At 48.3% G+C, this 12,554-nt stretch overlaps 1 protein-coding gene across 1 annotated transcript in view; it reads left to right on the plus strand.

Moving 5' to 3' along the window:
* ARHGEF11 (Rho guanine nucleotide exchange factor 11) overlaps positions 1-12,554 on the plus strand; it is a gene marked incomplete at both ends in the record, with an annotated part of 57,121 nt that overhangs the window by 27,525 nt on the left and 17,042 nt on the right. The window contains 9 exons of the mRNA XM_084242400.1: positions 3,959-4,033; positions 4,209-4,310; positions 5,423-5,521; positions 6,597-6,639; positions 7,493-7,589; positions 7,746-7,868; positions 10,225-10,248; positions 11,298-11,442; positions 11,709-11,808. Of these exons, the coding sequence (XP_084098526.1) occupies positions 3,959-4,033; positions 4,209-4,310; positions 5,423-5,521; positions 6,597-6,639; positions 7,493-7,589; positions 7,746-7,868; positions 10,225-10,248; positions 11,298-11,442; positions 11,709-11,808 (808 nt within the window). The remainder of the gene's footprint in view (positions 1-3,958; positions 4,034-4,208; positions 4,311-5,422; positions 5,522-6,596; positions 6,640-7,492; positions 7,590-7,745; positions 7,869-10,224; positions 10,249-11,297; positions 11,443-11,708; positions 11,809-12,554) is intronic.

Genomic DNA, 12,554 nt, shown 5'->3' on the forward strand with positions numbered 1-12,554 from the left:
AGTCCAGTGGTCTTCCAGTAGTGTGGTTTTTAATCTCCATGAGGTAGGAAAGTTCCTTGCCTTCTTTTTATGGTTTATTTCTAGTTTGATGCCTTCATGGTCAGAAAAGATGGTTGATATGATTTCAATCTTGGTGTATCTGTTGATGTTTGTCTTGTGCCCCAGTATGTGATCGATCCTGGAGAATGATCCGTGTGCGCTTGAGAAAAATGTGTATTCCGTTTTTTTGGGGTTTAGTGTTCTATAGATGTCTGTTAAGCCCAATTGCTCTAGGTCCTTATTTAGAGCTTTGGTTTCTTTACTTATTTTTTGTCTTGTTGATCTATCCATTGTTGATAGTGGTGTGTTGAAGTCTCCCACTACGTATGTGTTTTCTCTGATGTCTGTTTTCAGAGAGGACAACAGTTGTCTGATATATTTTGGTGCTCCTTCGTTTGGTGCGTATATGTTAATGAGTGTTATTTCTTCTTGAAGTATTGTCCCCTTGATCATAATGTAGTGACCATTGGGGTCTCTTTTTATCTTTTTGAGTTTGAAATCTGTTTTATCTGATATAAGTATAGCTGTTCCTGCTTTCTTTTTTGGTCCATTTGCTTGTAGGATTGTTTTCCATCCTTTAACTTTGAGCCTATTTTTATCTTTTGTAGCTAAATGTGTTTCCTGGAGACAGCAAAAGGTTGGGTTTTGTTTCTTAATCCAGGCTGCAACTCTGTGTCTTTTTATTGAAGAGTTTAGTCCATTTACATTTAGAGTTAATATTGATATGTTAACATCTGTATTTGCCATTGTGTTTGTCTTTCCTTTGATTTTATTTATTTATTCTTTTAATAACTTTTTTTTTTTTTTTGCCTTCTTTCATTGTTATTCGTCCCTCTGAGGTTCTGGCTTTAGGACTCCTTGTAGTATTTTTTGGAGTGGGGGTTTAGTTGCAATGAAATTCCGGAGTTTCTGTTTGTCTGGGAAGGTCCATATTCTTTCTTCAAAGAGGAAGGAGAGCTTTGCGGGATAGAGTTCTTGGTTGGCATCTGTTTTCTTGGAGTCTGTTGACTATGTCCCTCCACTCTGTCCTTGCCCGTAGTGTTTCTTCGGAGAAGTCTGATGTCAGCCTGATTGGCTTTCCTTTGAATGTTATCTGTTTCTTCCCTCTTGCCAGCTTCATTATTTTTTCCTTGTCCTGGATTCTTGGGAGCTTTACTATTATGTGTCTTGCTGTATTTTTTCTTTCGTCGTGGAAGTTTGGTGTTCTTCTTGCTTCTTGTATATCAATTTTCAGCTCCTTCTTCACATTTGGGAAGTTCTCTTCAATTATCTCTTTGAATATTTTCTCTGTTCCTACTTCTCTCTCCTCTCCTTCTGGTATTCCTATAACTCTTATATTTCCTTTCCTCATGGAGTCAGATAGTTCCCGAAGTCTTTCTTCATTCTTTTTCCTTCGTACTTCTCTTTCCTTTTCTGTTTTGGTTCTTTTTATTTCTGTGTCTTCCAGAGCACTTATTCGTTCTTCCATTTCATCAATTCTGCTTTCATTGCTTTTCCCAGAATTCTTTAGTTCTTCCACTAATTCTTTGATCTCCTGCATTTCTTTTACTTCCCTCTTTAGGGACTCAATTTCATTCTTCTGATCGTTGATTATTTTTCCCTTATCATTGTTTTCCTTTATGACTTCTGTCAGTTTTTTAATCACGGCAATTTTAAATTCTCTTTCTGGAAGGCTCAGAAGTTCTTCCAAGTTACTGTCGTTGCAATCTGAGGGCTGGTTTTCTTTTTGTGGTGTGCTTTTTCTCTGGAGAGTTGCTAGGTTGCGTGTGGTTCTTCTCCTCCCTACTGTCTGTTTTCTAATTTGCCGTATGCGTTGGGACACTGTGTAGTTGGGACTGGCCGGCATCTTGGGTGAGCTTCTCTGCTCCCCTCTGGTTCCTCCAGGAGTCATCTGTCAGTTTCAAGCAGTCTTTATTGGAGAAAGGTCCCTGTCCTAAAATGTCGATGTGGGGACACACTCCCCTGTGCGCCTGGTCTGCCCCGGCGGTGGGTTCCTGCTCCCCCTCTGGGCTTGGACTGCAGGCCAGAGGGGGTCTGGCGTGGGCGAACTTCCCCCGCTCACCTCTGGCTCCTGAGGAAGCCTTCTGCAGGTAGTCTTTACTGAAGAAATGTCCCTGTTCTAAAATGGTGATGTGGGACACACTCCCTGCGCGTACGGTGTCAGGCACACTCTTCTGCGTGCCTGGTCTGCCCCAGCTGTGGGTGCTCGCTCTCCCTGTGGGCTCAGACTACTTGTTCGGAAGGGGCCGGGTGTGGGCTAACTCCCCAGCTGGCCACTAGCTCCTTCAGGAGCCTGTGCTGGCTTCAAGTCGCTAGGTGGCGCCAGAGATCTCTCCTAGAGCCCTTGGGAAGCTGATTTTCCACCCCGTGGGACAGGGAGCAGAGCGGGGATGGTAGGGTACACCTCAACGGCTTTGGGGTGCTGTGTCTGCCTTGTGCCCCACCGTCGTGGGGAACCCACGCCCCTAATTTCGTGCCCCGGGTCTCAGTTCCAAAGCCCTCAGTTCCAGGACGCGGGCTGTAGCCCAGTTCAGTGGCGCGGGAATGGCGCCTTTTGCACCGCTCCCGTGCCTGGGCGCCTGGTTCCTGCTTACTCAGGGAGGGACCTTCACCTCAGTGAGGACCTCCGAGCGTCTCCCCGCAAGCCTAGGTCGTCTCCCAAGCCTAGGTCGCAGGCGCGGGGACCTGGGCAGCCGCGATCCCGGTCTGCACTTGCTTTTCAAGCGCGCCGAGCGCGCCACTTTCCGCGCAAGCTTACCGGCAGCCTGGGCTGTGTGCGCGTCTCCCAGGGTCTTTGTTCTTCTCTAATGGCGCCCGGAGCCGTTCGCTCACCGCCGCGGCGAATCCTGCAGGGTTCGCCTCAGCTCCCGTTCACGGGGTGTGGTGGCTGCAATAGTTCCTTTCCACTCACAGTCCCACTTGCTGCGTCCGTTTTTCTTGTTGGCCGTTTTGGTTTGTTGTTTCCCTCCTCTCTGCCGGTCGGAGAGTGCCGCCTCTGTGGGCGGGGGAGGGGAGCAGGGTTCTGCGCTTCCCTCCCTTCTGGTCCTCTTTTATGGCAACTTTCTTCTTTGGGCAGTTTGCTGGAGTCGGCCGTTTATCTTCCGTGTCCCAGTTCTCACTGGGACCTGCCGCTTTTCCTCCCTATTAACTTTTTTTAATGGGAGATCTTACTCGCAGCGTCTCCTCGCCGCCATGTTGCTCCGCCCCTCTCTACATCTAATATTCTTAAGGGAGGTTTTCCTTTAGGTGGTCAATAGGAGCAGGTGTGGAGTTATTAGTCTTGGGGCCCTCTTTGTCCCCCTCTGAATTTGTTCATCTTCTGAAAAAGTTTATTTAAAGTGCTACTTTTAAGTGGTGACAGCTAACATAGTACACTTCTTTTCTTAATAATTGTGTTCGTGAACACAGAAACCTGTGCTATCTATGAAACTGTCAACAGCAGGGGCATAGAATAATGGAAACTTTCTCTCCCTTTCCCTTAAATCATTTTGTACTTTTTGGCACACAGAAACCCTGAGCAGCACTGTGGTAGGCACCAGACTTGGTGGGGGGGCGCCAGGGTAGAAGGCTGTTTAGGAAAATACCCAGACCCCAAGCTGACAGTCCACTAGGAACGAGAGGTTCTTGTTTTTTTCGGGTTATACTTCCTCCCAAGATCTTTCACAAACAGGAAGAGACACTTTCTCTCACTTCCCATCCTCTTATGCCCTGTGACCAGGGTGCTCTGCCCCACCCAGAAGCAGTTGACTTCCTGCAAGGGGAAATAATTGTTTCTATTCTCTGAGATGCAGGGTGGGAGTGAGATGTCAGCCTCAGCCAGGCCTGTGTAGCCTTCCCTGCTGCTGCTCAACAACTTCGCTACATAGTTCAGAGCCCCGTCTACTTACTCTCATCTCTACAATTTGGCTCTCTCCCCCAGGGTGCAGATCAAAGCTCAAAACCTTTAATTATTGGCCCAGAGGAAGATTATGACCCAGGGTATTTCAACAACGAGGTAACTTTTCCTGCTTTCCTCCCATTGTTATTCTACCATTTTGGTCACTTTTGACTAGAACAATCTGACCAGCACCAGCTGTGCGGGAGCATGGGCGGGCACCAGACTGGAGCAGCCTATGCTGCTGCACCCTGCTTCTGTGCCTCGCAGCTGTCCTTGTCCTTCTGCCTTCCAGAGCGACATCATATTCCAGGATCTTGAGAAACTTAAGTCACGGCCAGCTCACTTGGGGGTTTTTCTCCGTTACATCTTCTCTCAGGCAGATCCCAGTCCACTGGTAAGTCACAGTACCAGCTTTGATTGGTTGCCTGCTTGTATTATTAGGAAGGAGGATCTCTGGCCTCTGGGCCTGCTCTGTAGATGTTTTAAATCAGATCTTGGGCACAGTCGGGTGTCTCACAAACAGAGACAAAATAGAAGAGAAGCCGCAACCTAAACAGAAGGGACTTTTACTGCTAACTCCATCCATGGCATAAGGAGTGGCAGAAAGAGCTAGACCAGGAAACCATCATTCTGGATCAGCTTAGAGAAGATGGCCTTTCTAGAGTTTTATGAATGAAGGTAAATACAGACCGATTAGAGAATTGAAAGGATGGCCCTTGCAAATATACTGTACCGACTAGAGAATTGAAAGGATGACCCTTGCAAATATACTGTGTTACTACAAGAAAGTTTAAAAGAGATACAGAGGATAGTATTGAGATTACGAAAGGAGAGCAGAGCCCCTGGAGCAGCACTTGGAGCCAGCAGCCCCACATTCTGCTCAGCTGCTTAGAGATGAAGGTGAAGGGTTACAGCGTCTTCTTCTGGACAAGCTTTGGCCAAGGCAGCAGCAGTAGCATTTCTTTCTGAGGGTACTACTCTTAGAAGCCAGAATCAATATCCATTTATTCAGCAGGTATTCATTGAACATCTGTGTGTAAATCCCAAGTGTTGGCACCTCAGAAGTTTTCCTGAGTGAAGGTGGACATTTCCCAAAGGGAAATAAAGCACTAACTCTTAGAAAACCTTGGATAATTAAGTAAATACAAGACACAGAAAAGCAAGGTGGAGAGGTGCAGAACAGAGGCGTGATTGTGTGGGAAGTGGGTGTGTATGTGGAGGCAGAGAGGTGGAGATTCTTTACCGCAGGTCTCTGAAACACTCTTATCCAGGGTTTCTTAACCTCAAAGCCTCTCACATATTGAGCCGTAGGCTTCTTTTTTGTGGAACTATTGTGTGCATTGTGGGATGTTTACTGCATCACTCCACCCAGTAGATGCCAGTAGCTTCTCTCCCCATGTAGCCATCAGAAACATCTCTAGACTCTGCTGATTGCAGAGACAGGGGAGAGTTAAATTACTGCTGGTTGAAAACCACTACTTTAACCCATTTTATCTCTTCTCTCAGCTTTTTTACTTATGTGCAGAAGTTTATCAGCAGACAAACCCCAAGGATTCCCGAAACTTGGGAAAAGGCATCTGGAATATTTTCCTAGAGAAAAATGCGGTAAGGCAGTCATGGATTGATTTAAAATTTTATACTCTTTGGACCACTCAGAGGCAGAGGGAACTTTCAGCCAAACGTTTCAGGCAGAGTAGATATAGGTTATTAACGAGTATAGGCTGAGAATTTAGCATCTCTGGATTCTGTTCTAGCTCTGCTCCCTAAAAACCCATCTACCTGTATCTCCTTTGTTCTACCTGTAACAAGGTAGACTACACATTGCCTCTCTCTAAAATGTTTGGAGGAAGATTGCATCAGCGATGAATTACTCTTTCCAGTATCAATACTCTGGTCCCCCACCACTCCCTGCTTTTGCCCCTCTTCCTAGGACAGAGAAATAAGCCAGAACATTGCACAATGGAGATCAGTGAGCCAGGAGAAGAGCCCAGGTTTTCAAGGCTCAGATTGACTTGCTATCACTGCTCCAAATCAAGATCCAGCAGGAGAAACCCCAGACTATGTGTAGATGGCACTCTGCGTGGGGACACAGTCCTAGAGCTTGTGATAGGCTCCCACCTAGGAGGGCAGTGTCCATCCTAGACTTCCTACTGTAGTCTACTAAATGATTCCCAGGATGATTGTTCATTTAGCAGTAAGCTAATAAAACTAACGAGATTGGGAAATCAACTTTTTCCTCAAGATACCTATTTGCCTCATTAAGGGGTCTTGAGTAAGGAGGTTAGAGATGCCAGTCATACCCTGTTGGTTGGTACAGAACCCTCACTACCCAGGTGTCGGGAACTCAGGAAGCAGAAGCCAGATGCTGTGTTAATTGGAAGACTTGGTAACATCAGTTAACTTTTCCCTTGGGAGTGAAAGGGAGTGAGAAGGCCTTCAAATAGCCTAACAAAGGTTCCCCCTTGTTGCTAAATTGGCACCACGCCACTTTTTGGAACATTCATTGCTCATAAACCTATCCTAAAACTCAGATCTACAGGCTGGAGAGAGGTGAGAGGCGGATGGGGTAGGGAGAAGGAAGATGGCTGTGTTCCAGAGCCCTCCTTGCCCTGCATATGCCTCCTTTGTTAACCCAAGGTGTGAACCTCACCACTTCTGCCCCCTCTCTTCTGTTTTGTAGCCTCTGAGGGTGAAGGTGCCAGAGATGTTACAGGCTGAATTAGGTAAGTTGGCTCCTTGGTCTCTTCCTGGGCCCTCAGAAAGCTCCAGGGACAGAGGGGGCATAATCCTTGTGTTTGACTAGCTTTCCTCTATCTAAGAAAAAATAGGGACAGTCTTCCAGAAGTCCTCCCAGTAGCTGATGGATAGGCACAGGGGTGACAGACCCTGCCTTGGAGCTCGCTCTGCTGGTGCAGCTTGGCCCAAAGAAAGAACACTCTAAGGAGACGTGGGCTCATTTTTTCCAGCTCTCCCCTGACCTCTCAGGGCCTCAGTTTGCTCATCTATTCAAAGAAGTTGGGCTCAATTAGGGTCATCCTAGCCTGGTCAATCCTCAGAATCCCTTGGAGAGCTCTTCAGAAATACAGAAACCAGGGCCTCATCCATGTCCTAGGATATCTGGAGTGTTTGGTGTTTTATTTTTGCTTTAGTTTTTAGAGTTCCTTAACTAAACTTGGTAACAGCTGGTCCCGAGGGAGGACCCAGTGTCCTGGGAGACTGCTTGGCCTTCTCATTCTCAAGGCCTGAGTAGAAAGGAGAATGAGCCCTAGAATGTGCACTTTGAAGTCACAGGGCAGCCAGCACCTGGACACTCATGAGAGGGGCTTTATAATTTCTCTAGTTAATAGAGTGTAGAACACCCTTGCCTTGGGACTTGGGTGTCATGACTCCAGCCCTGAATTCAGGAATAACCTGGTAGGTCCAGGCCTCTGCCTCCTTAAAGCTAACAGGAGGCCAGAAAGTCAGCCTCCCTTCCTGGGGCCACAGGAAGCTAATGGGCTTCAAGATGCTTACAGAAGCAGCCTCATCTTCCCTGACATGCCAGTCCACTTCTGTCTTCCCTCGGCTTCCACACAGACGCGCGCCTGCGGAGTGGTGAGGATGCTCGTGCCCTTCTCTGTGATGCCCAGGGGGCAGCCATGCCAGAAATCCAGGAGCAGATCCTTGACTACAGGTTGCCTTGCCTTCTACGCCCTCTCCTCTCTGCCCCTTCACCCTTTTCCTCTCCCCTGTGATATGGTCTTTTGTTCTGTGCACACTTCCCTCACTCTGGGAGCCTGTCTCTGAGTGTTTGTGTGCATTTGTTTCTTCCTCTGTGTTTCTGACTCAGAACCAAGCGCACCCTGGGGCTGGGCAGCCTGTATGGTGAGAACGACCTGCTGGACCTGGACGGGGACCCTGCCCGAGAGCGCCTCGTGACTGAGAAGCAGCTGGCTGCCCTAGGGGATATTTTGTGAGTCAGCAGTCCCTCTCCCACCCACTAAACTTGATGAGTAGACTAACATGTTGCGTGTGTCTGTTTCCAGACCACTCCCCCTCTTCCACTTCTTGCCTGAGTCTTCCTCCCCTGAAAGACAGGAGCACCCCACCTCCTGCTGCATTCCCCAGGCCCAGGTTTGCCGCTGTTGCAGGGAGTTGTTGGGCCTGGAGCACCTGACAGTGGTTATGACACCACAGGCATGGGAGCGTGGTGAGCTTTCGGCTTCTCCTTTCCAGTCCTCCTCCTGACCTTTGTGCCTCTGTAGTCATATCTGACATGCGTGTGAGAGCCACGCTCAGTCTCCAGTGGATATAGTTCCTTCAGGAGGCAAATAGGACTGGCTTATGGGAAACTGAGCCGTCTGTTACTGATCACATCAAAAGACTAACCTAACTGAGGTTGAAGAACCTCTGGCACAACCGCTGGTGTTGCCCCCTTCCACTTCTGTTTTCTGAAGTGTTGCAGGCGCCCGTGATGATGTTGTGAGGACGCTTCCAGTCTTGGAGGACCATTTGCCCCAGTACTCCTTCTCTACTAAGTAGTAGTATGACCTTGGTCACACTGTTTCATCTTCTTGGTCTCATCTATAAAGTGACAAAAGTTGGGCTAGATGATTTCCATAGTCTCAGCTAATGCCGATATTTCAGTTCAGCAATTGTGGAATTCCGACTGTGTGCTAAGCACTACTCTAGCTCCGGAGTACATAGTAAACAGAACAACAGTTACAGAACTTATATTATAGTGGGAAGAGAAAGCTATGTAGAAAAATACGTACATTGTAGAGTGTGTTAGAAATACAAGTTCTGGGGGGAAGTAGAGCAGGGGGAGAGGGCAGGAGTGCCAGAGCCAGTTGCAGTTTTAGAGCCGTCAGGGTGAATGAACCTCGTCCAGAAAGTGACATTTGAAGAATGTACAGACAAGTTGTCCTTGAAGACATCTAGGGAAGAGCATCCCAGGCAGAGGGAACAGCCAGGGCAACATGGAAATATGTTTGAGGGACCATGGCAGCCCAGAGCAGAGGGGGAGCAGGTGTGCCAGGCTGGAGCGGAACAGGCGGGGCAGCCACCTGCTACTGTTGTAGGATTTGGCTTTCACGCTCAGTGTGAGGGGAGCCATCGAGGTGATGGGAGACTCGGTGGTGGAGAGCAAGAGAAGGTCCCAACAGGGAGGCCAGTCACAGGAATCCAAGCCCCAGGGACTCAGACCAGTATAGATGCGATGGCGGTTGTGCAGAGAGGTCAGTGCTGAGTAGGTCTTGACAGTAGACCCAATCAGAGAATTTCCTACAAATTGAGTGTGGATATGAGAGAGACAAGTCAAGACTTCATCTTTTTTGCTTAAGCTACTCAAAGGATGAGAGGGCCACCAGTTGAGATGGGGAGGCTACTGGTGGAGTTGTTCTGAGGGAGAAATCAAGACCTCTGTTTCAAGCACATTCAATTTGAGATCTTTTAGATCTCAGTCTGGAGACTTGAGCAGGCAGCTGCATACCTGAATCTGGCATTTGGTAAGATGGGACCAGACAAAGTTCCACAGGAAGGGCATGCTATTTGGAAGCAACCCTCTGACCTTTAGCCAAACCCAACTCTTCCTGGGCCTTAGTTTCCCTTGTGGGCAGATGGTGGTAATCACCTAACCGCTGCAGGGCTGGAGGCAGAGCTGAGCCTGTTCTGAGATCATGGGCACCGCCAAATTAAATGGAATTATAATTGACAGCTTAAGGTTCCCCTGCTTACAGTGGTTTCTATTTAAAGCAGTGGAGTTTCAGTCTCAATAATAGCAACATAATACCTACTATGGATTATTTTGAGGATTAGATGGGTTAGCACATAAATAGTGTAGTGCCTGGCCCATAGATACAGTCCCAGGTCAGTTACTCTTAACCATTTACCTTCTCTAAATGGGTTTCTTTGAGCTGGTCTCAAGTATCACCTCTGTTCTCTCCCCTCATTCTTGCCTCAGCGTTAGCCCAGTCCTCCTAGCTTTGCTCTAGATGGACACAGGAGCACAGAAACCACTTCCTCCATAGTAACGTCACGGGTTGAACCAGATACCAAGACGCTGTGTGTGCCACATTCCCCTTCATGTTAGCAAGAAGGACGTCATTATCATCATCACTCTGTGCTGAGCTCCTTAGGAGAATGAGAGCTCTCACCTCCTGAGTTCAGAGCTGAGACCAAGAGTCTGAGTCTGCCCTTCTCTCATCCTCCTCCCTGCTTCCCCACCCTCCCATTCTCCAAGGAAGAACTGGCCCTCCTCCCAGTCTCAGCACAGGCAAACAGGCCTCTGTCTTTTTGGTCTGAGTCATCTGTTCTTTCTTTTGTTCCAGATCCAAATACGAGGAAGACAGGAGGTGAGTGGGTTCGAGGTGGGAAAGAGTGGGGTTGAGCTCCCGTGCTTTCCATCCCTGCAAGTCACAGGGAGTCCCTAGCATCATAGGCTCTCGTAAGCCACAGTCTGTCCAAGTTTAGTTCGCTGGTGAAACTAGCACAGTCAGGTCCTGAGGTCCAGACCCCTGACTCTCACGGATTACTGCCTGGGATGAGGACTGCTTCTCAGTGTGAAGCCTCCATACTGCCATCCCTCCTAACATCTCTGCCCGTGGTCTCCTCTTCTTCGTCAGAACTAGCCCTGTGCCTCCCTTCCCTCAAACTACCTTTAAGAGTGACGGTGATAGGATCGGCCTTGTTAGCTCTCCTGCAGTGGGGAGCCCAGCACTGTTTCCTGTATTGGCACATATGTTCTCAGAATGTTAAAATAAGTGTGTGCTCCCTGAGCATACACATACTTAATAAGGAAGAGAAGATAGCATTGGAAGCTTAAAAGCAGAAGCATTTGCTGCATTGAATCCACAAAGTGAATAATATGTCTACTGAATTGAGAGCCAAATATATTTTTAAACACAGAGGTCTGGACAGTGTCATTTGTGGCATTTGGAAGCTGCCTGACAGTGTTCTTCCATACCTGTCTGTACAAGGGGTGGGGTGGTAGAGGCAGTACACCTCAGCAAAGGCCAGTGGTGTATGTCCTCTCCCCTTTGTCTTTGCCTCCCCTTACACACACATAAATGCCAGCGGATCCTGGCCCATCCTCCAGCTCTGCCCATGACTAGTGTGCCTACATTTTAGAGAACGGACATCCTGCCATCCTGTCATTAGGAAGAGTTCTGCTGAACTCCTGAGAATAATGTTTCTTCTGAGAATAATGCCAGCCATTTAGCCAACTTCTGCCTACAGTCAGTCCCTTTTGTGTTCCAGGCCTCCCTCTGAATTCTGACCCCAAAGTTCTCCCTTCACCATCCCACTGGGTGCTGAGGACCTTGTTAGAAGTGGGATTTTGTTCCTTCCACCTGCTGGAACATACATGGCCCAGCTTTCACCAGCCCCTGTTCCTCTCTCACAGCGCCCCCATGGACTTTGCCGTCAGCACCTACATGAGCCATGTTGGGATCCGTCTTCGAGAGACACGACCCTCCAACACAGCCGAAAAGGCCCCATCTGCTCCTGACAAGGACAAGTGGCTGCCCTTCTTTCCAAAGACCAAGAAGGTGACAGAACTCCCCTAGAAAGTGCCTTCAGGTCTCTGTCCTCAGCAGCTTGGGGAAGCCAGTTCTCAGGTTCTTTCTGTCACCTATAGAAGTGGAGTCCATGAAGAGTCCCCTTCCCCCAGGTCAGGAGATGTGCTGCTCAGGACACAGACAGGATGTTACACTCCAGATACTAGCCTGTGGCGAGCTTGGGGGCAGTGGCAGAGGGAGTGGTGACCAGACCTGGTATTGGGACCTTCTCCAAACCACAGTGCTTCTTGTCTCAGCAGAGCAGCAATTCCAAGAAAGAAAAGGATGCCTTGGAGGACAAGAAGCGAAATCCCATCCTCAAATACATTGGGAAGCCCAAAAGCTCTTCCCAGACCAGTGAGTATTGGGGAAGCAACCACCTTCAGCAGTGACCTAACCTGCACTTTCCAGGACATTAACAGGAGCACAGCCCCACACTCAGGCCACAGCTTCCTCTCAGTGCACTGCGCTGTCCCCTTGCCACACTTCATACAGGCTCTTTGAGCTGCAGGTAACTGCTTCAGGGCAAGGGAGGCCATGCAGTCCTGGATCTGAGTTTATGAACTCAGTCAACTGTAGCTACCAGCTGGCCACGCAGGACAGTATTTCGTCCTTGGCAGAGATTGCTCTGTTGACCCTCAATACCCCTTCAGCCTTGTCCATGGGTTCTCTGTACTCCTGAGGTCTTGTGTGTTAGGAGCAAATCCGGGCCCTTAATGGGGAGTTTGAGTCACTACTAAGCAGAACTAGGTGAGTAGGTGGCAGGTTTTGGACTCAAAGCTTCCCCTAATACCATATGTAACCCAAAAGTCAGTTTATCCAATCATTTATTTCTCCCAGCTGTGTCTGAAATGGCTGCTGGCCCTCCCAGTCGGTATCTGAAGACCCCACTATTAGTGGGAATCTGTGAAGGGCCATGGGGTGAGCCTGCTGCTTTTTCTGAAGTTGCTGCTTTGGGGGAGGTAGGAGGGAACACTTCGAGATCAGCCTGATTTTTACCAGTACCTTTTCATTTTCCAGCTTAATGTAATTTTTGTTTTGACTCTTGAAACATTTAATTTGACTTTTCATGGTTTACCTTTGTTTTTGTTTGTTTTCTTTTA

This window comes from Talpa europaea, assembly GCF_964194135.1.
Source record: "Talpa europaea genome assembly, chromosome: 9".
Taxonomy (NCBI): Eukaryota; Metazoa; Chordata; class Mammalia; order Eulipotyphla; family Talpidae; genus Talpa; species Talpa europaea.